The sequence below is a fragment of the Eretmochelys imbricata genome, chromosome 1 (genome assembly GCF_965152235.1).
Source record: "Eretmochelys imbricata isolate rEreImb1 chromosome 1, rEreImb1.hap1, whole genome shotgun sequence".
In the NCBI taxonomy this organism is placed as follows: domain Eukaryota; kingdom Metazoa; phylum Chordata; order Testudines; family Cheloniidae; genus Eretmochelys; species Eretmochelys imbricata.
The window spans coordinates 349,799,660-349,825,878 of record NC_135572.1 but is presented as its reverse complement, the minus strand read 5'-3'; the positions used below and the strand labels follow the sequence as shown (position 1 = coordinate 349,825,878).

The 26,219-nt window shown below is 44.6% G+C and overlaps 1 protein-coding gene across 1 annotated transcript in view; it reads right to left on the bottom strand.

Annotated features, from left to right (window-relative positions):
- Window positions 1-26,219, bottom strand: part of PRKCQ (protein kinase C theta) — an 89,300-nt gene that overhangs the window by 48,609 nt on the left and 14,472 nt on the right. The window contains exons 2-6 of the mRNA XM_077836937.1: window positions 19,488-19,649; window positions 19,245-19,396; window positions 15,833-15,958; window positions 4,198-4,397; window positions 1,468-1,528 (exon numbers count right to left, since the gene is read on the bottom strand). Of these exons, the coding sequence (XP_077693063.1) occupies window positions 1,468-1,528; window positions 4,198-4,397; window positions 15,833-15,950 (379 nt within the window). The 5' untranslated portion in view covers window positions 15,951-15,958; window positions 19,245-19,396; window positions 19,488-19,649. The remainder of the gene's footprint in view (window positions 1-1,467; window positions 1,529-4,197; window positions 4,398-15,832; window positions 15,959-19,244; window positions 19,397-19,487; window positions 19,650-26,219) is intronic.

The following is a 26,219-nucleotide window of genomic DNA, read 5'->3' as shown; positions in this document are numbered from 1 at the left end:
GAACTGAACTAAAGCCCCATCATGAGGTTACAGCGCGGTATGGAAGTGCTGGCATTGGATTAGATGTGAAGGAGAGAATGTGACCGAAAAACAGTCACGAGTATCTCTTTGGGATGTTGTTGACCTCACTGATGGTACCTTGATCTACTAAGTGATGCAAGGTATAAAGGCATAAACAAGAGGAAGTATTTTTGAGGCATGTTTTTTTAAAATCCACCTGGTGCTCTTTCAGATGCAGTTGCTTTACCATTCAAATTACAATCTGTAATTTAGGGCTTGATCCAACTATGGGAGTTAGATCAGGGCCATGGGGTAAATATTCATGAAGCTGTTTTCAAAAATATAGACCTTTCAACTCTTGACATGAGTGCTCAGGTGTAAGATTTTCAATTTACACAGAATTGTGCCCTGACAAAAGTGGTTAGAATTATATATAGAGATTCTTTTTGCATATTCCTTGTCATTCTACCAGGCCAGTACTGATTTACTATATGCTGTATTCATGAAAATATTCACAATTAGTGTGATTCTGCAAGCTTTGCAGAGGAATAAAACCCAACCCTTGCTAAATAATATAATAATATCCACCAAGTGCATTGTACAACAATTCACCTAAGTATTCTGTAGGAAGTAGCCTGCACTGAAGTATTGATTCTGACATTGCTATGTGCAATACGGAGATGTACTGGACACCTAACTTCCCTAAAGGTTAGCCCCTGTGATGGGTTAAGACTTCTGTTTCAATGCTGACCTGATACAGGTTGGCAGCAGAAGCCTTAGTACTCATCAGAGGTAGAGGTAGAGGCAGAGGAAAAGTACCAATGTGCACATGCTTCCTAATGAATTATTTTCATTGTCTTATTGGAAGATCTTTCTAAGTTCAGGTTGTTACCTCCCCATCTAGTCCTCCATCCTGCACTCATCAAAGTCAATGGGAGTTTTGTCAAGGTCAAAAGATGAAAATGTGTTTTACATGGCCATTTATGCACTTTGCCATCCCTTTATGTGAGATTGTTCCAAACCAATATATTCTTAATGTATACATTTTTCAGCTAGGAGCTCTATACAGGGCCGGTCCAAACCTTTGAAATCAATGGGAGTCTTTCCACTATCCTGGATGGGAGCTGGATCTGGAATTAGGTCCTTTTTTCTTCTGGGTTGGCTTAAAGGGATGCATGTGTAGGGCTGGCAGTTACGGGAGAATCCACTTTTTTACGGGTAAAGCTAGCAAATTTGAATGCAAATAACTGAGGGACAGCCAACGTGGAACCCCGCAATGCAATATGAAGTGCTCTTCATAGTGAAGCCGCATTCAACCCATTGCAATAATCTCAATACAAGTCTATACGTGAATCATCAGTATTGAAGTGAGCATTATTTTAAATGCTAGGTGTTTATCTGAAGATGACTTGTCTGTCTCACATAACCAGAAATCAAATCAATTAATCAATAAATAGTGTCACTTGCCGCTCATTTCCAGGAAGTATCTTGCATTCATTAGCATTCTCCCTTGAGGTTTCAATTCTAGCTGGTTGAGACAAGAAGAAAGAAAAAAAAGTGTAGATGTTAGACAGCAATTCTACTTAACGGCAATCACTTCAGATGCCTGAGCGAACTCAAAGCTAAAGTCTAGCAATAATCTCAGCAGGCAAGAAAAAAATTAATTTCCCCACATTCAATAAATGGCAATAACTACTCGGTTTTGGTTCGTTCATTATTAGACACAGTAACCACTGGAGAACAAAGTGTATAGAAGAGCTCTGGGAGAAGCGATGGACAATATGATGGGATGGGATGTTAGATGGGGTGGGATCTGAGTTACTACAGAGAATTCTTTCCTGGGTATCTGGCTGGTGAATCTTGCCCACATGCTCAGGGTTCAGCTGATTGCTATATTTGGGGTCAGGAAGGAATTTTCCTCCAGAGCAGATTGGAAGAAGCCCTGGGGGAGTTTTGCCTTCCTCTGCAGCATGGGGCATGGGTCACTCGCTGGAGGATTCTCTGCTCCTTGAAGTCTTTAAACCATGATTTGAGGACTTCAAGAGCTCAGACATCGGTGAGAGGTTTATTGCAGGAGTGGGTGGGTGAGATTCGGTGGCCTGCGTTGTGCAGGAGGTAGGACTAGATGATCATAATGGTCCCTTCTGACCTTAGTATCTATGAAATCTATATGGTTATAAGGACTATGTTGTTTCTCACCAGACGCTTGGGAACAGCATGCTAGAACATATATGAAGTATGGATAAAATAATAAATAACGCTCAGATTTTCCGAAGATGCTCGGTATCCACCAGCTTCCTTCAAGAGAACATATCATTCCCAGTGGCAGCTGCTGAGTGCTAAGCACTTTTGCAAATGTGGCTGTAAGTGCCTAACTCCCATAGGCTTCAATGGGAGTTAGGTGCCTATCGATATTTTTGGTTTGCTGGCTGAATCAAAACATTTTTTAAGAAAATTGTTTCAGGTTGACCCAAAATGAAATTTTTCAGCAATTAGAAAAAATAAAAAAACCTCAAGGAAAGTTTGATTCCACTCCACATGAAATGTTTCATTTTGTTTTTGAAGGCTTTTTACTTAAAAAAAAAACAACAACCGAGATGGAATTCGAAACGAAAAGTCATTTTGAATAAAAAATTGAAATATTTCAATTAGAAAATGTCCAAACAAAGTGTTTAAATTTGGGGGGGGGGATGTTTTGGTTTTTTTTCAGCCAGAACAATTTGGTGAATTCAACAGAAATTCCCAAAATGTTTTGGTTGACCCAAATCTGCATTTTTCAGCCAAAAAGAGCTTGGCTGAAAAATTTAGCCCAGCTTCACTTCTTAGGCACTTTTGCAAATCCCACTGGGTGCCTATCTGCATCCTTAGGCCCCTAAATACCTTTGTATCTGGCCCTATGAAGCCTAATGGGACTTTGGGTATGTCTTCATAGCAACTAGATACCCACAGCTGGCCCGTGCCAGCTGACTCAGGCTCATGGGGCTTGGGTTGTGGGGCTGTTTCATTGCTGTGTAAATGTCTAGGAGCTCAGGCGTTAGCCGGAGCTTGGAAGTCTACACAGCAATGAATCAGCCTCACTGTCTGAACCCCACGAGCCCGAGTTGGCTGCCGTGGGCCAGCTGCAGGGTTTTCTTTGCTGTGCAGACATACTCTTAGGCTCTATGTACCCGTACTTTCTGAAGTACCCAAACAGTTTTTAAAATAGAAATGAGGTGTTTTTGAAAATTTTACCCTATGGGTAAATCTTACAAGTTAGCATGGGTGCTGACTCCGTGGGTGCTCAGCACCCACCGGGGGATCCCGCCAGTCAGCTTCTCCCCCCTCCCCAGTGCCTCTCACCCACCAATGGGCCTGCCAATCAGCTCCTCCCTCTCCCCCCCCACGCTCCCACCAGCCGAGGATGAGCTGTTCAGCAGCGGGCAGGAGGAGCAGTGGGGGAGGAGAAGGAGTGGGGGGCATGAAAAGGCAGAGTGAGGGCGGGGCGCACTTGGAGGAGGGGGCGGAACAAGGCAGGAAGGGACAGGGCAGGGGTAGGGCCTTGGGGGAGGTGTGGAGTGTGGGTGGGGCAGAGCAGGGGTTGAGCACCCTCCCCTGTCCCTATTAAGAGCACAGTGATCACAAAAATACTATTTGCTAAACAGCATTACCTGCAGCCTGCCTGCTGGGATTATCATGCCATGTAATTAATACTTTGAGCCTGTTTCATCACTACCATATTTCAGATTTATACCACTGATATTTAATGGAGTCACAGTGATATAACACTGAAATGATGCAGCGGTGAATCAGTCCACTGATATTAGACAGATTACATTTTAAGAGCATTTCTCTAGGGCACATAAGATAATTCATATGTAGTCACTCATATTACTATCTTCCCCCAAAGGATTATCTAAGCAAAGCTATTATGTCTGCGTGACTCAGAGGAACCAGAATGCTTGCTAATATAAGCTATATGTTTTAATATAGCAGTGACAGTTAATATAAAAGCATTATGTTGCTCTTTTTGATATTCATGGACTGCTTTCCATCAAGCAATGCACGAGATTATGCCACATGTGTTCCTTGGATGGGCAGACAATTTTTGTTGGCATATCAGTTACATTTGCAATCTGGTATGCACATAGCGCCTCCCCTTATTCCATAACAGTTATCTCTAACAAGCCATCAGTGGTGTTAACAACCCAAAGCGCTTACCCATATTTCTGTCTTCCCATTGGTCTTCTTGCACCTGTCGGCCAGTACGTTGAGTTCAACTGTGGTTTCTGAAACCATCTCCGCGCTTTTGTCCTTCACAACAATGTGCATGACCCTACCCTTGTTGATATGGGCGTCGAACGTGCTGTTCCAGGGTGGGTACATGGTGGGCTTCTTTTGGATGTACACTTGGCCATTCTCTGTTAACAGAAAAGATATTTAGACATATCGGGATGTCCGCCTGAGAGGATGCGACACAATGGGCCTGATTCTCATTTATGCCACGGCTACCACGCAGGTGAGAAGGGGCCCTTGAACTAAATTTAAATATAATTTGTGCCCACTTAAAGACCTCTTTATTCTGCCACAGTGATGTAAAGTGACTTAGAGTAAATAAGAATCAAGTACATTAAAAATCAGTGGAGTTACACTGGTGTTAATCTGCAGTAATGCAGTTATGAATCAGGCCCTCATTTTGTCTCGGTCAAAATTATTTTCCCAGCATTCCTGCCTCTAAACTTCTTTGTCTTCCAAGATGAAAGCAAAACAGGTAAAGCAATTCCATGGTTATTCACTCTGAACCCAAACAAAGAAACTGGGGGCTAGATCATTTCTGTGAAGGAAATGAGACTGGAGTCAGAGAACCTAGGCTTCTGTGGGAGGATAATCGCTCGTTTCCCTCACAATTACTCCATCAATGCTAGAAACACTGAAGAAAACAGGGGCAGGAAAAGATGACATAGGAGACACAGGTGCTGACTTCTATTTTTCCCGATGGGTGCTCCATCCCCACTCTGCCAACTTTCATGTGCTAAATAAGCACCCCGACTTTCACAATAAGCCAAAAATCAAGCTAATCCCATTTCAAAACAAGGCCACAACAAGCCAATCCCTAAGAACCCCAACACTCTAGGTCACTATATACCCCGGCGTGCAGTCTGGGACTGTGGTGGGCCCGCGGTGCACCCCGACTCTCTCCCGCCCTTGCCCCTGCTTGCCCCCCCTTGCCCCTGCTTGCCGGGAGCTGATCAAAAACAAGAAGCAACAAGCTACAGCAAGCAACAAGCTACAGGCCAAAAACTAGCCAACAAGCAACTCACAAGCCAATTAAGCCACAAAGAAGTGCATTTTCTGACTTTTTTCATGGGTTTGGCATGTCTGCTCTGTGCCCTGAGGCCCTGCCCCTACTCCACCTCCCTCCCCAGAGGTCCTGCACTCACTCCACCTCCTCCTGCCCCCCGCTCCACCCCCTCCCCTGAGGCCCGCCCTGCCTGCCACTCGCTGCCCTCCCGCAAGCGCCTCTCGCCAGTTGCTGAACAGCTGATCAGCAGCCCTGCCAAACAGCTGTGGCTGGTGGCTGCTGAGCTCTCTGTTTTTCTTTCCTTGCGGGCTTGATCCCTGGAGCACCCATGGAGTCAGCGCTTATGATAGGAGACACAACTTACTTGGATGTGAGGTATCTTTGAGGCCTACCATAAAACTGCCCAGCCAGTCCCAATCATAATTTCCCCCACTCTTTAGTCCAAGTCTCGCCAGACTCTTTGTCCCAATCTACTCCTTTCCTTAGATCTGGCTTTTGCTCTCCGCATTTGAATCAGACAGTTTCCTCCTCCACACTGCCTGGGTGCCAGCAGAAGGGTGACTGAGAGGACAGGAGAAAGGCTGCCTGTCTTCAGTTCCAGGGTCCAAACGCACACGGACTTGGAGGAGCTGGGAGAAGCCATCACGAGGAAAGCTTTATTCCCATTGTGACCATACAAATGAGAAGAACCTCACCCATCTTTCTTAGTATTATACTGTCAGTTTATACACCACGTCAAGAACTTGGACTCTTTACTCAAGGTGAGCTCTGTTTAACAATAACCATCCTTAACTTTTCCTCTTATAAAATGTTAATTTAATGGAATAAGAAAATTAAAAATATAAAACATGTTTAAGTGCATTGTGGGATAATAATACCGCCCTTCTGCTGAGCGTTAGCAGACATCAGGACCCTCCAGGTTGGTGTCCCATTGAGGGAAAAATCAATAACACAGAGCGAGGGGGTGTATCCTTACTGTAACTGGTTTATTTACACAATATACACGAATCCATGAACAGAGGTAGTCACAAACGGCATGCAAGAAAAATCCCAGTTTCTGAAATCTCTACCCAAAAACCTGGTTCCCACAAAGCAACTCTGCACCAAGTATTGATTGGAGTTAGAGAAATAAAAGGCAGAGAACAAACTCTCTTGCTGTTTGCAACAGATTCCTTTAAAATAAACTATGTCAAAAAAACGAACAACAATACAGCATTTCTTCAAAGAATACACACTGCTTGCATGCTGAGTGTAATGGTGCCCTCTGGTGACTCCCTCCATAACAATAATACTTTACACTTCCATTGCCTCTTACTTCGGACAATCTACAATTGCTTTATCAATATTCATAAAAATACTTTCACGACTTCTTTATATATCACACAGAAGCAATGGAAACCACAGCACTGGACTGGGATTTAGGAGACCTGGGCTCTATTCCTGGGTTAGCTAGCCACTGATCTGACAGGTGAGCTTGGGTAAGTCACTGCAGCGCTCTGTGCCTCAGTTTCCCCATCTGTGAAATGGGGATAATGATACTGACCTCCTTTGTAAAGTGTTTTGAGATCTACTGATGAAAAGCGCTATGTAAGAGCTCGGTATTGTTATTAATTATCATCATCATCTTCATCATTATTTTCACGTCAACTTTAAATACTTGGGTGTGTGCAACCAACTGGAACCAGTTTAACTAAAGGTTGTTTTATAAACCAATTTGGTGCCATTGGTATGAATTTTGGTTTTGAAACTCTTATTTTGGTTTAAAAGTAGTTCATTTTGATTTCTCTTAATCCAGTTTTAAAAAAATGAATTAATTGGCAGTGAACCACTCTTAAATTGAATTAAATGTGTCTTCAAGCAGACTTGCACCAGTTTAACTAAATCAGTTTGCAAACTGATTTAAGGTAAACCACTGCAAGTTCTGCATTCAGACCAGGTCTTGAAGGAGCAGCATTTTAAGGGAGCCCATGCTCCCAGGATAAAGAAACCCCCCCGCCCCGTCTTTTCTCTAAGGGTGGGTAGAGGGAAAGGAAGGAGACTGCGATCTACTGTTGATTGGGGCTTGGAGGAGAACCAGCCATCTGCCACCTGCTGCTGTTGGAAGGGAGGAGCAAGAACCAGATGGGAGGGAACAGAGTACGGGAAGCACATGGAAAGCTTTTAATCTCCATTCCCTATCCGGCTCACCCAATGACAACAGAAAGCTGCCTTTATTGCTCCTTTTCATCTCCCCCACCTTAGGAGTCCATGCCCTCCCCTCCCTTCCAGCAGCTGGATCACTGGAGAAAAAGGCAGAGAAGAGATGTCTCTTACTGTACCTGGTGCTGCTTCCCAGTGTGACCTCTGCTAGGATGCTGCCTCTCAGCTCCCTGGGTCTGTCCTATTGGCATATCACCACAGCAGTGATCCCCACCCCTACAGTTTTGAAGGGAAGGATCTGGGATCCAGGCCCAGCTCCCTGTATGTGTCGAGGTTTTATATGGTAAGGACCAGATCGTGAACCCTTTATTCACACTGGCTTATTTACACTATACACACCAGTCCTTGAACAGAGATGGTCACAAATGGTATGTTGGCAAACCCTGCTTCCTGAAATCTCAGCCCAAACTCTGATGTGTTGTTCCCTGGAACAATTTTGCACCAAGATGTTAGAGAAATAAAGGCAGAGAACAAACTTCTTACTGCTTGCCACAGCTTCTGCAAAAAGAACCTGTATCACAAAACTAACAAGACAGTGTTTCCTCATCTGAATTTGGACTTCTTATATAAGGGTCTCCCAATATGAGTAGAGGTTGCACCACTCAGTCCAAAGTTTGAATCTGTACATGGACTTTCCCGAAGTTCAATGGAATTTGGATCTAGATCAGGCCCATCTTTGCAATTAAGGACCATCACATATTTAGTAAGTGTGTGGTTGGGCACATTTTACTCACACTTGAACACTGTATGTGTCATAAATATAAAGGGAAGGTAAACACCTTTAAAATCCCTCCTGGACAGAGGAAAAACCCTTTCACCTGTAAAGGGTTAAGAAGCTAGGATAACCTAGCTGGCACCTGATCACAATGACCAGTGAGGAGACAAGATACTTTCAAAGCTGCGGGGGGCGGGGGGAGAAACAAAGGGTCTGGGTCTGTCTGTGTGATGCTTTTGCCGGGGACAGAACAGGAATGGAGTCTTAGAACTTAGTAAGTAATCTAACTAGATATGCGTTAGATTCTGTTTGTTTAAATGGCTGAGAAAATAAGCTGTGCTGAATGGAATGGATATTCCTGTTTTTTGTGTCTTTTTGTAACTTAAGGTTTTGCCTAGAGGGATTCTCTATGTTTTGAATCTAATTACCCTGTATGGTATTTACCATCCTGATTTTACAGAGGTGATTCTTTTTTACTTTTTCTTCTATTAAAATTCTTCTTTTAAGAAACTGAATGCTTTTTTCATTGTTCTCAAGATCCAAGGGTTTGGGTCTGTGGTCACCTATGCAAATTGGTGAGGATTTTTATCAAACCTTCCCCAGAAAAAAAGGGGGTAAGATTTGGGAGGATTCTGGGGGGAAAGATGTTTCCAAACGAACTCTTTCCCAATAATAATATTACCAGTGTTAGACGTTTGGTGGTGGCAGCGAAAGTCCAAGGGCAAAGGGTAAAATAGTTTGTACCTTGGGGAAGTTTTAACCTAAGCTGGTAAAAGTAAGCTCAGGAAGTTTTCATGCAGGTCTCCACATCTGTACCCTAGCGTTCAGAGTGGGGAAGGAACCTTGACAGTATGTATGTAGATTTTTGCAATTAATATACTTAGATAATTGTCTGTGGGCCTAATTCATCCCCGGTGTAATTCCTGGCTTTGATGGAGTTTCGCCAGTGATGATTATGGCTCTCTATGTCAAATAACAGAGGCTTGCTTCAAGGCACAAGCTCATAAATATGCATTCAGTATCTTTTGATAAAAAGTTGCACAAAAAGAAAAGCAGCTGAGTGCAACATAAACTTCCAGATGTCACTGAGAACAAAAATATTAACAGGAAGAGCCATGACTTCCTCACTGCATCAGCTACACAGCCACCAGACATAGAGAAATCAATTTATCCAAGAGACACAATCATTTGCAACATAAATATCTGTTTTCAGTGCCCTGGAAAATATATGGCTAAAATAAACAAACACTGGGATGGTAATGAATTGGCCAATGTATAAGAGCAAAATTCTCTCTGATGTAACTCCACTGAAGTGAATAGAGTTATATCAGGGACTCATTTACCTCCATGCTCCTGGAAGATGAAACAGCATCTGTCTTTCCTGTAGTGCAAGGCTTTCTCTTTGGCTGACAGTGTCTCTTGATCAGTGGGACTATATATAAAGTTCAAACACAGTGCAGAATCTCTCATGAGACAAATGGCATCAAGACAGGTGTTAAAAGGGCATGGATCCAGGTGGCCCATTAAATCCAGAGCAGCTTTGTAATGACAGATTTTTTTATGCCTCAAAGGCTCCTATGATATCTGGAAAGGTTTCTCTTCTGTAGTGAGCTGCAGCAGCACTTCCAACCACTTTTATGTTTAAGAATGGCAATGACCTTTGGTTAAATACTGCGATTCCTTGGTTTAAAACAAACAACCCAAAAACCTTCCCTAAAATTACAAAGTGCAGAAAAAACAGCATTCAACAGGCACAGCAGTGAAAGATGACACCAATGCACGTTGCAAAGTACTGAAGCAGAATCTCCTACCAAAATGGCTCCAGCATAGAGGACCTGATCTAAAATCTAAGGCTCTGTGACATACCAGGGTGGAATCCAGACCAGTGGGGAGCTGAATCACCCCTGCCCTATAACTTTGGGTGCCTTGCAATGCCTTGCTGCTGTAGCCTCCAACCTGGACTGCTCACAAACAGCGCCAACACGCAGGTCACTCCCAGATGTGTTTGTGTAATTTCACATCACCCACATCGGTTATACTGCAGGGTGACCTCAACACACTCCCAGTCCCGGATTTTCCCCCTGAAGTGTATGTCTTGTACTGCCCAGCCCTCTCCTGGACAGTCCAAATATAAGAAGTCTGTTATTCCTTTAAGAGAATAATACACAACAGCTTATTACCTGAAACAGAGTTACCCAGACACTTTAACTTAACTATGCTGGATTAGATAAAACAAGTTTATTAACTACGAAGAGATAGATTTTAAGTGAGTACAAGCCATGAGGCATAAGAGTCAGAAATGGTTACAACAAGAACAAAGATAACATGCTTTTTAGTGCCTAACTTAACAAACTAGATAAGATTCAAGCAAAATTTTTCACCACATGCTTCCAGCAAGGTTAAAACTCTTCAGGTCAGGATCCCTCCCACCAAAGCCCAATGGCTGTTTTCCTTTGTCTTCTTAGGTGTGATGCCAGGGAGAGACAGGGATGTCTTGGGGTGTTTGCCCCACCTTTTTATAGTTTTTTAGCACCTCTTTGAAAAGCATTTCCAGCTGAGAACCAGGAGACAGGCAGGGACCTAGACAAATTGGAGGATTGGGCCAAAAGAAATCTGATGAGGTTCAATAAGGATAAGTGCAGGGTCCTGCACTTAGGATGGAAGAATCCAATGCACCGCTACAGACTAGGGGCCGAATGGCTAGGCAGCAGTTCTGCGGAAAAGGACCTAGGGGTGACAGTGGACGAGAAGCTGGATATGAGTCAGCAGTGTGCCCTTGTTGCCAAGAAGGCCAATGGCATTTTGGGATGTATAAGTAGGGGCATAGCGAGCAGATCGAGGGACGTGATCGTTCCCCTCTATTCGACATTGGTGAGGCCTCATCTGGAGTACTGTGTCCAGTTTTGGGCCCCACACTACAAGAAGGATGTGGATAAATTGGAGAGAGTCCAGCGAAGGGCAACAAAAATGATTAGGGGTCTAGAACACATGACTTATGAGGAGAGGCTGAGGGAGCTGGGATTGTTTAGCCTGCAGAAGAGAAGAATGAGGGGGGATTTGATAGCTGCTTTCAACTACCTGAAAGGGGGTTCCAAAGAGGATGGCTTTAGACTGTTCTCAATGGTAGCAGATGACAGAATGAGGAGTAATGGTCTCAAGTTGCAGTGGGGGAGGTTTAGATTGGATATTAGGAAAAACTTTTTCACTAAGAGGGTGGTGAAACACTGGAATGCGTTACCTAGGGAGGTGGTAGAATCTCCTTCCTTCGAGGTTTTTAAGGTCAGGCTTGACAAAGCCCTGGCTGGGATGATTTAACTGGGAATTGGTCCTGCTTCGAGCAGGGGGTTGGACTAGATGACCTTCAGGGGTCCCTTCCAACCCTGATATTCTATGATTCTATGATTCTATGAAGGCCACTCCATGCTGTTTTTTCGCTGAGATGCAGATCTCTTTGTCCCTGTCCCCTTTCTTGCCAAAGAATGGTCACTTGTTGACACCTGGCTGGGGCATCAGCTTGCTCTTTGTCTTTGGGAAACTGGTTTAATCACTCTCTAGACTTATCTGGGAAACCTATTTCAGTCATTATTTCAGCTTATATTCATAACTTTACATATAATGTGGCTATATGCACTTTACCATGCTATTGCTGATCAGCAAGTGATGAGTTTTCAAATTATACCTCACAAGGCATACCTTGTACAAAGACTATTACAATAGCGTGTAGGGTGTGAACACAGAGGTGTATTCCATCACAGGCTCATTCCATCCTGATATATCATTGGACCCAACTAACAAAAAAAAATACATTTAAATAATTTAAGTTTATAAAAGAAACCAACAATAGCCAAAAGTTCATTGAGCATTCCCTGTCCTGTAGTGGCAATTTAGCATCTTTTCCCCATAAAAGCCTTGGAGGTAGTGTAACGCGGACAAACCCCGGGGATCTCTGGAGCTTAAGGCATGAGCCTCTACCGCATGAGCTAAAAACCAGCTGGCTGTTAGCTAAGTCTGTAGAGCAGACTCATTAATCTCTCTCTCTCTCAGTGGTCTCGGTGCCACTAGATGGGAAGAACACCACACCTAGGAGGTGTGTGGGTTACATAAACATGGTCAGAGCATAAGGCTAGGAGCCAGGATTAATAGATTCTATCACCAACTTTGCAACTGATGAACTGAATCTCCTTGAGCATTTCACCGAGCCCAATATTTTCATGCTTGGGTGTCACATTTGGGCACCTAAATAAAAACAACCTGATCTTCACAGGTACTGAGCAGCAACAGCAGCAGCTTCATGAAACTTTGAGGAGGGATTTGAGTCTAAACTGCATCAGAAGATATCCAGGGCTCAGACATCTACCAGGTCAAAGGAAATGGGAATCTAAGAGGTTTTTTGTTTTCCATTCCAACATGTATATGCTTCAAGGGCCTGCACAACTTTACTCCTTCCTACATCTCAGATCTTGCCTCTTATCATGTCTTCTCTTGCCTCCTTTGCTCTGCCAGTGATGCTGTCTATCCTCAATGCCCCTTTATTTCCTTCTCCCACTCCTGGCTTCATTCCTTCTTCCATGCTGCCAGGTCACAGGGCATCAGATCCCCACCGTCTTCTCCTTCTTCATCTCTCTCCTAAAAACCCATATCTTCAGCAAGGATCTGAGACACTAGCCAACTAACAGATGCCCTACCATTTTGGAAGACAGGTTGCATAGGAAATGTACAAACTGAGATTTTCAAAGGGACCTAAGGGAGTAATGTGCCCAAATCCCACTGAAATTCAATGGGAATTGAAGCCCAGCTCCTCAAAGATATTTAGGAACCTAACTCCCATTGAAATCAGTGGAAGTTAGTTGCTTAAATACCTTTAGGGATCTGAACCTGGGTGCTTAACTGCATTAAATAAACACCTTCCATCAAGTGCATTTTGCCTTATCTGTGCCTACTTTTAGATTGCAAGCTCTTCTGGACAGGGTCTGTGTGACATTTCCCCGGGTACCCAGGGCTGTGAGGCACCTGCTTGTGCCTGCTCTTAGTGTGAGGAAGTCTTGTCTGTGCCTGCTTGTCTGTGCCTGTCCCCAGCCCCAGCAGCCACGGGCAACACAAGTGCTGCCTTCTAGGCCTACACAGGCCCTGCTGGCACTCTGCAGCCTAGCGAAAGGTACACTGTGGTCCTGGAGCCCTCCGAGCATTCTCCTGTTCCATTGGACACTTGCAGGGTTCTCAGATCCGCTGCATCCAAAGGAACAATTCGCCTCAGCTTACCAGTTCCACCTCAGATTACTGCTCCGCTTAACACACAGCACTTAGATACGTTTGCAGTGAAATTAAGTGTAAGTTTATGTAACAAAGCAGAGAGAGTCAAGTAACAGCAGTATTGGAAACAAATGGTTACAGAAAAGTAAAACCGTAGGACGCATTTTAGAACCTAGACTTTGTTGACTAGATACGTGCCTGCCTTGTAGAGCAATGCTCACCCCAAGTCCTTTCAGCATTTGCCAGCCACTGTGACCCCACTTTCCTACAACAAACATGGTGTCAGCTTGCCTCCTCCGTGAACAATCCTGTGTGCTTCCTTGTATCCCTAGTAGCCCTTTGTCTTTAGTCAGAATCAGGACACACCCTGCTGTTGTTTTGTTCCCTGTACGTTTTCTTTCTTGTAGGTTTCACAATTTTCCCACGGATATCTGGGTTGTGTGAAAATAGGCAACTGTTGTAAGACATACAATATAAATATGGCCAGACACAGAGATGAGAGTCTGTTACCGCCTGCCTGAAAGGAACATGTCCAAGGTTTGTCATCTCCTGGTGTCCTACCTTAACTCCCAGATCTTCAGAACATAATTTCCAGTATGGATATATATCTTTGTCAATATTATCTGTGTATACATTTTGCAATGATTATGCCGACCAGTGGACTACTGGCTCTCAGTCGAGACTTCACATGCCACTCTTTGGTGAACAATAATGCGCATATTTGACCCAGGAAATCCCTGGAAAGCCCTGGGCACCCCTCTGCCGGTTGGCATCAAGGGATCCCTCAATCACAGACTGTCACTATTTGTGTCCGGCACAGAGCTGAGAACATTGTTGGGATTTAATGAACAATAATCTGTTAAGGAAGGGACATAACTTCAGAGTCTTCTCTAATGGAATAAACCAAGATTCCCCCAATTAATTTTATTCCCTTCTGAACTAACAGAGGCTTCAGTCTGAGTTGTGGCTCCTTTAAAGGATTCACTGAAGAAGAAGACACCCTGGCTACGAATAAAGCTGAACTAGAAAGTATTGCTTTCAATCGAGGCTGTGAGTTTTAAGATCCTAAGGATCTGGTGGCATCCATTGTTTTCCACCTAAATGGATTGATATCCCTACATTTTCCAAAATCATTTAAAATATATTATGAAAGGGTCAATTTTAACACTGTATAAACAAACATAGTCCACATTTTCTTTAAAAAAAAACAACAAACCACAGTGAACTGTCGAATTAATTGTTTTAGAAGTATAAAAATCTGCTTTTACTAACTGTGTAACACCCTGCAGAGCTTGTGATAAAAGAGACTCCTCAGGTAGGTTGATTTCTAAGACAGTCACCTGAATTATTATTATTTATTATTGTAGCATCTCAGAGACCATGTCATGGACCAGGATCCCATTGTGCTAGGTGCTGTACAAACAGAACACAAAAAGATTCCCTACCTCCAAAAGCTTGCAATTAAGTATAAGGCAAGCGACAACAGATGGCTACAGGTGGATGGGGGAATATAAGGAAATAATGAGACAATGGTCAGCATGGTAGGTAGTGGCCAGCAATTAGTCTAATGATTAAAATAAATAATGGTCAAACGCAACAGTAAATACAAGAAATTCTTGAACAATAATTATGACCGGATTTTGCAAATACTTATGGATGCGAGTAACTTTACACATGTGTGTAATCTCATTGGGACTGTTCTCATGCTTGAAGACATGTGTGAAAATGGTTTCAGGACTATGGCCTATATAAGTCATTCCACTTTCAAAACTGTAACAATGCGTGCATTTGGAGCTGGAAAACCGGCTACTCCAGTGTTTTCTCTCCACACCTAAGTGTAAACCCCCCTCAAAAATATATCTTACACCAGAGCAGTGATTACGGTAAACAGTTCATTCAGTTTTGAACAATTCTGCCTGTTTGAGAGAGATTTCCCAGGCTTCTTCAAACAGAGAAATGGCTGCGCCTGGCTGTATCTCTAAAAATGTAATGAACGTTTTAAGTCATACTGCTGTATCTCAGAGACACCGAGGCAATTTGCACCTAATTTGAATAAAAATGAAACAACGTGACTTGGCTCAGCTAATTCTGGAGCAATACATGCTGGGATCTATAGCCTCAGCACCCAGGAGCCCACAGTAAAGATGAGGGCTTTTCTAGGCTACCTTTTAAACACTTCATGGTCTTGAAGGCCCCAGCGAGCCCAGCCAAGCCGTGCATGATAGAGGAATTATTCTACGGAATACAATCGTTTTTAAAATTTGTTATTAAAAGATGCTACGAATGCTTATAAGGATCTCAGCCCACGTTTTACGCACAAGTAGCAATGCAGAAAGGCACACATCTATAACAGCCACGAAATATGTATATCTTAGCATGTATATGCTTACCTGATTCCTCTGCTTCTTTGACCATCACCGCACAATAAGGATTAATCACCTCCCCTTGCGATGGCAGGTAGGGGCCGCTGTCATAGTTTGATAAGCCAATCCGAAGAAAGGGTGACATGACAGATCCTGTGTCGAGGAACAGAGAAATGATAATTGGGGGAGTTGAAAAATTCCCTTTGTTTTAACTAGTGTTTGATCACTGGTAGCCGGCAAACTCGCAGCTACTCATCCATCCGAACCGGGCCTCTATGATTTCCTCTTAGAATCATAGACTATTAGGGTTGGAAGAGACCTTGGAAGGTCATCTAGACCAATCCCCTGCTCTAGTCCAATCTTCTGCCTGGCAAGATACTGGACTAGCACAAAACTGCCATGAGGCTACACATGAGTGAGGTAATGTAACCTGATGTGTTGATTTCAAGGCGTGACTTAACGGGTCCCAAGGCATTTGCTGGAAATGCATTCAGCTGGCTTCAGAGTACCACTGATCCAACACCAGCTCCCATATAACTACACATTGGAAGTACAGCAGTAGTGAAACCAAGGCATATTGATGGGATAACCTCTCCTGTAGTTTATGTGCAGTCACACGCTCACAAAACGGAGCGTTTTGTGGGGAAACACTGAGCTTTGGGAACACCAGTCTATTGGAAACCTGCAAGTGAAACATGACGCTGTGAAAAATTGAAGCGCTATTTATGTGCAATGTAGAAGTGATGCCAGGCATCCACATCACTGAGTATCTGACACTTATTTATTGGCCAACCTTTGAAGCAAAAATTCTGCTCATTGGATCCAGATCTTTCAAGGAGGAGAACACTTATGGAATCATAGATTCACAGAAATGTAGGGCTGGAAGGAACCTCGAGAGGTCGTCGAATCCACCCCCTGCACAGAGGCAGGACCAAGCAGACCTAGACCTGACATATGTTTGTCTAACATGTTCTTAAAAATCCTCCAACGATGGGGATTTCACAACCTCCCTTGGAAACCTATTCCAATGCTTAATTATCCATATAGTTAGAAAGATTTTCCTAATATCTAACCTTAATCTCCTTTGCTGCACATCAAGTCATTGCTTCTTTTTCTACTTTCAGTGGACATGGAGAACAATTGATCACCGACCTCTTTGTAACAGCCCCTTCCATATGCAAAGACTGGTATCGAGTCCCCCCTTGGTCTTCTTTTCTCAAGATTAAACATGCCCAGTTTTTTTTAACCTTTCCTTATAGGTCAGGTTTTCTTAATCTTTTATCATTTTTGTTGCTCTCCTCTGGATTCTCTCCAATTTGTCCAGATCTTTCATAACGTGTGGTGCCCAGAATTGGACACAATACTACAGCTGTGGCCTCACCAGTACCAAGTAGAACAGGACAATTACCTCCTATGTCTTACCTATAACGCTCCGGTTAATACATCTGAGAATGATATTAGCCTTTTTTGGAACTGCATTATACTGCTGACTCAGACTGAATCTGTGATCCACTATAAGTCCCCAGATCCTTTTCAGGAGTACTAACCAGTTATTCCCCATTTCGTAGTGTGCATTTGATTTTGATCCTTAAATGTAGTACTTTACACTTGTCTTTACTGAATTTAGTTTTGTTGATTTCAGAACAATTCTCCAATTTGTCAAGGTCGTTTTGAATTTCAATCCTATCCTTCAAAGTGCTAGCAACCCCTCTCAGCTTGATGCCATCTACACATTTTATAAGCACACTCTCCACTCAGTTATCCAGAGTAATTAATAAAAACATCAATTATTTCCAGATCCAGGACAGACCCCTGCAGATCCCCACTAGATATGGCCTCTCAGTTTGACAGCAAGCTTTGGATAACTATTCTTTGAATATGGTCTTCCAGAACAAGCTACATCCCTCTATACCAATATTCCAGTCATGAGATTTATTCCACCAAGTCTTTGAGATGCCAATTAAGTCAGAGTTTAGCTTAAGTACAATACTTCCAGTTCTTCCTGTTTATTCCCCATGCTCCTTGCATTTATGTTTAGACATCTAAAGCCTGGTCTACATTACAGAGTTAGACCGATGCAAGGCAGCTTACTCCAACCTAACTATGTAAGTGTCGACATTTAAATTTCGCCCCCGCTGATGTAACTGCCCCACTATGCCAACGTAATAACTCCACCTCCACAGCGACACAGAGTCAAGGTTGATGTAGGTGGGTCGACCCAATGTCAGTATAGACACTGCATTGCTTATGTCAACTGTTACTGGCTTTCAGGAGCCGTCCCACAGTGCCCCACACTGACAGTACAATCGGTACCAGTGCTCCTGGTGAGGATGCGCACTGACACAAGGAGCCAAGTGTAGACATGCACAAGCAATGTGATTACGGAGGCAGCTGTGTGCTGATTTAAGTTAGGTTGTGTAGATGTGACCTAAGACACATTAAGCCACTGTGACATACCGTACAGCTGAAGAGCAACTTATTTGTTCTCCTATTATAGCTCTTCTACAGCTTGCAGTGAAAAGATATAGCAAAGTGATAATCATGTCAACAGAATAACTCTTTATTTACAGATTATTGGGTGCCCATCATAGTAATATCTAGGTCCCATACAAAGAGTAAAAGCTCATGACTCTGGTCTGGCCCCTCCAATATCTCCCAGTCCACTTCAGCTGCCAGTTTAAGACCTTACATCTAGTTGTCAGAGCCTTTATCGGCTCAGGTCCTACCGACATAAGACAGTGAATTTCCATCTATGAACTGCCTAAAACAGTGTGATTCTCTGGGATAATGAAGGTCACAATGCCCAGTAATAAGCGTGTCAGAGCTGGAGGCAAAGCATTCCCAGTTAAGGGCATCTGAACTTCTACAAGAGATTAGCTGAATTCACAGTCTGACCAATTTTAGAAAACACTGAAAAATCTTTTTCATGTGACAAAAGTTTTCCCACCCTAACCAGAACAACATTCACAAGAACCAGCACCACCTCTCACTTATACACACAAACACCCTCTCCCAAGCAGAGCATCTGATAAGCTGAAACGTAAGAAGTGCCAGAGACTGTATGAAATTCACTAGGGACTTTGGTATTGCTAATCTATTTTTGCACAGAAAGTGCTCAGATATGGTCATGGGCAGCAGTACAAAAGCCTAAAATAAACAGAATTGACACATGCGCACGGTCCACAAATGGCAAACCTGGCCTGTAACCTCCTGCTGCCTTTTGAACTGCTTAGTTTCAGCATCAATCAACAGGTTGCCCTGTGCTCTCAAGGTGAAACCTGGCCTTTCATGGACTATGAGTGGAAATAAATCTCACAGTCCAGAACTGACAGCTGAGATCACCCAACCACCAGTGCTCCCATAGACTGACAGCAAAAACAACCCTACTGACCTCAAAGGTCATGAAGGAGGATAGGGTAAATAAAGACATTTTTCTTACCTGTAAATGGAATTTTACTGATAGACAAGGTCAGTCTCTAACTCGATGGGTTTTCCTTTTCATCACATCTGCAGAAAACGTGGAGCACTGTCACGGCTGTCTCTCATTGTCAGTGCTCCTGCGGCGGGGCTGCCTTTAAAACTTGGGGCTCTCTGTTTAAGGAGATGGGAGAAAGAAGAATGAATTGGGGGAGCTGGAGCAAAACCGTGTCACAGCCACTTGCCAGAATGGCGACCGTCTTACCAGGCAATTTGGAGAGGCGAGATTCCATCCCCCCACGCTGTGCAGAAGTAGTGGGTGACTGCAACAGTCAGAAGGAGTCTCTGTAAGTGCATGACTGTGCCTCACAACCCTAGCCTCTGGCAGATCCTCTTGCCATCTCAATATGGTAAGACCCTCTTCTTCCTGGTTTGGAACATGAAGACAAACATCTAAAATTAGGACTGGGATTGAAACAAGATTTGGGGCAAATGCGCCGGGCCTGATTTTTCAAAGGCATGTAAGACTCACGGCTTAGCAACTGTGAAGTCTGCTCTTTTCTGGCACAGGCAATAGGGTGGTTTATTCGCTGCTAGATCTTTAAGGGGTTCGTCAAGGGATTTCCTCAGATAAGTCTCACCAGTGTAGGGACAATCCACAAGCTCGGTGTTTGTGTGAAGCTTCTCCTCCCAGCTTTAGCTAACGTGCCCTGGGATCTGCAGCTGTTTAGCTGCTAATCTGCCTGAGACACAGATTGAACTCTATGAGGAATCATGTAGGTGTAACGCCCAACAGACCCCGGTCATCAGCAGGCAGGATTGAACCAGGGACCTCAGTGCATGATCCTCTACAGTGTGAGCTAATAGCCAACTGGCCGTTAGCTAAGGCTATGGAGCAAACTCATTAATCTCTCTCTCTAAGTGGTCTTGGTGCCACTAGATGGGACAGAGCACCACACCCAGAAGGTATGTGTGTTACACAGGCACTTAGGTACTATGTTTAATACAGTGGAAAGCCTTTGGATATCTTGAGAGATGCCTCATGCCTCAGAGAAGAAAGCACCATAAGCTCTTCATAAAACATCAGGCAGTGCGCCGATGATGGTCAGACTGTGCCAGGTGAAAATCTGAAAGCTCCTAGGGTCACTTCAAAAGACTACCCATATGCTTCTCTATAAGATCTCAGTGTGTGATGTTGCCCGCAAGTGGGAGAAAGTATTTTCGGAAGCATCTGTGACTTGTAGCTTCCACAGGAATCGCTGGGGAGGGTAAATCACAGGCTGGAGTATCTGAAATTAGTTTCTGTGCTGCAGAATAATACAGGGAATTAGCATCATCCATCTCCTCAGGTCTTGAGTGATATATCTCTGGAGTTAGCTTCAGCAGCTTGGAGATACATCAGTATTAGAAAGACAGGTCCTTGAGGGAAGCTGGTGAGGCATCCCCATTATCGACTCAGGCTTGGATAGGTTTGCATGGCAACAAACAGGATGGGAACAGATATGGCACAGCACCAAGAGCCCGGTGAGTAGCAACCCCCTCCAAAGTTACTTATTAGGAAAGGGGTCCATGATATTAAAGAAGATGGGGCATCAGGAAGAGGAGTGACTTAGCCTGGATTGATGGGAAAACCCAATCCAAATAGACAGCAGTCTCACCACAAGAAACAAATGCATTGTTCTTCTTTCTTTGTCTTCAACTATTTGAACATTTCCTACCCCCGTGAAATAAGAGGCCTAGCTAAACTGGGAGGGGAAAAAACTAACTTGAGGAATTCTGGCAGCAAGATTTAAATATAAATGCCTGTGCCAAATAATGGGCACCAGGGCAAGCTAACAGGACCCTGAAGACAGCCTGGGGCTGGCACTGAAAACGTCTGCAATCTTCTGCTCATGCCTGTTGAAATATGAAGTAAGTAGAAACCCATCTCCTTAGAGGTTGCCCACTTGGAGTGAGGAGATGAGTCTGTTGTATAAATAGCACAGTAGGAGTTTGGTTTCGCTTTGCATTTGTTTGTACCATCAGTTCTCCATTTTTTTCATTCTACTAATGACCTGGCAAGAGAAAGATCCCTTAATGGATACATGTCCCAACACCCTAATTCCCAACTGTTTGGCTCTCAAAACAATCCACTCTGTGGACCGTCAAGAAGGGCCGTGATCACCATTAAGTGGTCCAATGACCCCATAGAATCATAGAATCATAGAATATCAGGGTTGGAAGGGACCCCTGAAGGTCATCTAGTCCAACCCCCTGCTCGAAGCAGGACCAATTCCCAGTTAAATCATCCCAGCCAGGGCTTTGTCAAGCCTGACCTTAAAAACCTCGAAGGAAGGAGATTCTACTACCTCCCTAGGTAACGCATTCCAGTGTTTCACCACCCTCTTAGTGAAAAAGTTTTTCCTAATATCCAATCTAAACCTCCCCCACTGCAACTTGAGACCATTACTCCTCATTCTGTCATCTGCTACCATTGAGAACAGTCTAGAGCCATCCTCTTTGGAACCCCCTTTCAGGTAGTTGAAAGCAGCTATCAAATCCCCCCTCATTCTTCTCTTCTGCAGGCTAAACAATCCCAGCTCCCTCAGCCTCTCCTCATAAGGCATGTGTTCTAGACCCCTAATCATTTTTGTTGCCCTTCGCTGGACTCTCTCCAATTTATCCACATCCTTCTTGCATTGTGGGGCCCAAAACTGGACACAGTACTCCAGATGAGGTCTCACCAATGTCGAATAGAGGGGAACGATCACGTCCCTCGATCTGCTCGCTATGCCCCTACTTATACATCCCAAAATGCCATTGGCCTTCTTGGCAACAAGGGCACACTGCTGACTCATATCCAGCTTCTCGTCCACTGTCACACCTAGGTCCTTTTCCGCAGAACTGCTGCCTAGCCATTCAGTCCCTAGTCTGTAGCGGTGCATTGGATTCTTCCATCCTAAGTGCAGGACCCTGCACTTATCCTTATTGAACCTCATCAGATTTCTTTTGGCCCAATCCTCCAATTTGTCTAGGTCCTTCTGTATCCTATCCCTCCCCTCCAGCGTATCTACCACTCCTCCCAGTTTAGTATCATCCGCAAATTTGCTGAGAGTGCAATCCACACCATCCTCCAGATCATTTATGAAGATATTGAACAAAACCGGCCCCAGGACCGACCCTTGGGGCACTCCACTTGATACCGGCTGCCAACTAGACATGGAGCCATTGATCACTACCCGTTGAGCCCGACAATCTAGCCAGCTTTCTACCCATGCTGAGCACTTACAGTCACTGCATGATGGCAGGGGATGGCTCATTTGATGATTACCTGTTCTGTTCATTCCCTCTGAAGCACCAGGCACTGGCCACTGTCAGATGACAGGATACTGGGCTAGATGGACCTTTGGTCTGACCCAGTATGGCTGTTCTTATGATTAAAAAGTATAATATAGTACTTTGGAAATCTTTGAGCATGAAAATCAACAAAGCAGTCTAAATATTGTTCTATATCTTCTTGGCACAAAAATACCCCAAATGCAACTAAATAATTTTCTCAAATATTTAGAAAAACTTCACTTAGGTGAAAAGTATTGGGCTAAATTCATCACTAGTGTAATCCACTGAAGTGATGCAGTTACTTTAGCAATGAACATGGCCCATCATGTTGACAGCAAAGGTCAAAGTTTTTAAAAAAATCCGTTTTGAAGAGTTATAAGATCTCAAATCAGTACCAGACTTAGGGCCCACCCCTCATACACCATCAGCGTTAGGAACGAGGTCTGTATTCCACTGGAGAGTTGAAAACCCTCCGTTCCAATGAAAAATACCATTTATTGTAGCCCTGGTTGACTGCACAGTAACTAACCTCAACAGCATGTCACTATATTCTATTGAAAATCAATTTTAGGGATTCTTACCATATATTAGTTATAAAGAATTGGAGCCCTGGATTGGGAATATGCAGGGAACTTCCCATAAGCCGATCATTGAAATGTCATGGCAATCAAGCAGTCATCAGCAAAGGAGAGGGGATATTTTACACTGCTATGTGGGCCCTTTGCAGCTGAAGGAAACAAATCGTATCTGGGGAACGGTTCATCAGGGATCTGCGTGAGTCTTTTGTGTTGTGTGCACTAACTTTCTATTCCATTTCTTTACAAAGAACAATAACTACAGGCTCACTTTTTCTCCCCAGTAAGACCACAGAAATGTGTGAAGTCCCCACAGAAGTGTCTGTGGGGAGACAGAGAGCAAGCACCTGATAACTTGATGAAAGCAGAGGGCATATAGTACATACCCAGTCCTGGCACAGGGGAGGGCTGTATGATCTAATCCTTTGCTTCATATCCAACTTCTAACATCTTCCTATTTTCTGTAGCTAAATGCCAATATAAAAACACTTCTTTATTAACCACTCAGAAAGCGTGAAGCTGGATGGGACTGGACCTCTGGCAGATATCGTGGCATGGTGCAGGAGAGCAGTAGATGACAGTTGCACCTAATGGCCCCCGTTGCGACATTAAGATGCAGCTCCTGCCCCTGAAGAGCTTACCCTCTAAGCTTACAAGGTAGACAGAGGTAAGGAAGCACCATAGTCTCCATTTCACAGATGGGGAACTAAGCACAAAGGGATTCAGTGACTCACCCAACATTACACAGGAAGTCTGTGGTGGAGTTGGGAATTAAACCCAGCTCTCATAGTAAGACTATGTAATTAAGACACTTATATGGCGCCTATCAACAGGCTATCTGAGCACCTCAAAGTTTAACAAATGTATCCTCTCAGCACCTTGGTGAACTAGGGCAGTGCTATTACCCCCATTTTACAGAAGGGGATTGAGGTACAGAGAGACTAAGGGCAGGGGTGAAAGTAATTTAAAGGACTTACGGGTACACCAGAGTCCTGAGCGGGGGAGTGGCCTCAACTGGAAGAGGCGTGGCCTCAACTGGAAGAGGCGGGGCCTTTAAATGAAGATTTAAAGGTCCCGGGGCTCCAGCTGTGGCTAGGAGCCCCAGGGCCTTTAAATCAGCCCGGAACTACAGCTGCAGAGGCGGCTGAGAACCCTGGGGCTCAGGGGCGAATTAAAGGGCCTTGGGCTTCGGCCGCCATGGAGCTCTGGGCCCTTTAAATCACTGCGGGAGCCCTGCCGCTTCTACCCCGGGGCTCCGGCAGCGGGCTCGGGCAGTAATTTAAAGGGCCAGGGCTCCTGCCACTGCGGCCCTTTAAATCACTGCTGGGGAAGCCGGTCCGGTATGGCACGCCGGACTGGACCGGCTTACTTTCACCTCTGACTAAGGGCCAGATCCACAAAGGAACTTTGGCATCTAAGTCCCCATTTTAGGGACCACTGCAATCCACAAACCCCCCTCAGCTGCTGCCTAACCCGACGGGTGCCTAAACTCACTCGGCACCAATATTTTTGTTGTGAAAGTTGCGTTGGTGCCTACGTTTCTGCTTCTGAGAATAGGCACTTCTGCTCGAGGCAGGTGCCTTGGCCCGTCTCCTACCGCAGCTCCAGTGCAGCCCTCACGCCTGGGAAGATAGGAGGGGCAACACTTTCTTGACTATATTAGGAAGCAATACACTTAATGGTCTTAAGCAAATGAACGGCGGAGATTTAGGTTGGATATTAGGAAAAACTTTTTCACTAGGAGGGTGGTGAAACACTGGAATGCGTTACCTAGGGAGGTGGTGGAATCTCCTTCCTTAGAAGCTTTTAAGGTCAGGTTTGACAAAGCCCTGGCTGGGATGATTTAATTGGGGATCGGTCCTGCTTTGAGCAGGGGGTTGGACTAGATGACCTCCTGAGGTCCCTTCGAACCCTGATATTTTATGATTCTATGAACGTGAACAGCGTGGAATGTACAGACTAAGGCCCTTATTCAGCAAAGCACGTAATCACACGCTTAGCATGGTTGACTTCAGTGGGGCTTAAGCATGTGCTGAAGTGTTTTGCTGAATCAAGGTCTACCCAAGGGGAGATTTTAAACATTTCAGCTCTTTTTTCAGGAGCAAAACTCACAGTGTGTGGAGCAGATGGGATATATTTCCAGCCATATTGATATGGCATACATTATCTCCCGTTTGCTGGCAAAACTACACAGGACCGGCCCATCACATTTTGGCACCTGAGGCGGGGAGCTCAAATGACACCCCCCTGCCTCCTCGCTTGGGCCAAAACTTTGAAACTCTGGGTCCTAGTGGCGCACCCCCACCCCAGTCTGGCACCTGAGGCTGCCACCTCAGTTCTCCTCATGGTAAGGCCACCCCTGAAACTACAGCTGCAAAAATCTGAGTATTTGTGCCTTTAGCTTTCTAATCTGTGACCACAAACAGATAGAGGAGCTGGTATTGTAGGTGAAAAATGTAACCCACAAAGGGATGCTTCCCAGCTGAAAGACACTTGGACACATGCATAACTTTACACACCAGGAGTAGTCCTGTGACTTCTGAGCTCCCAAACGGAGTTCAACAGGATTTCTTCCGGTGAATAAAGATGGCATAGATACGGGCTCCGTGCGTGCTCCAGGGCTGGAGCACCCACAGGGGGAAAATGCTGGGTGATGAACACCCACCAGCAGCCCCCCATCAGCTCCCTCCTACCCCCCAGTGCCTCCCATCCACCGGCGGGTCCTGCTGATCAGTGCCTCCCACCCACCGCAATCAGCTATTTCGCGGTACGCAGGGACGCTGGGAGGGAGGGGCAAGGAGCGAGGGCGTGGCGTGCTCAGGGGAGGGGGCAGAACTGGGCAGGAAGAGGCGGAGCAGGGGTGGGGCCTTGGGGGAAAGGGTGGAGTGGGGGCAAGGCCTGGGCCAGAGCCGGGGGGCGAGCACACCCCGGCACTTTGAAAAGTCGGCGCTTGTGAGCATGTGCATAAATCCTTGCAGGATCAGGGTCAAATTTTCTCTCTCCCTGTCCTGAAATTCAGTAGAGAACATGTTAGGAATTACTGTCTGACTTATGTAAATAATTCCCTTCTGTCATTTTCATTTTAGGGGTATTCATCGACTGGT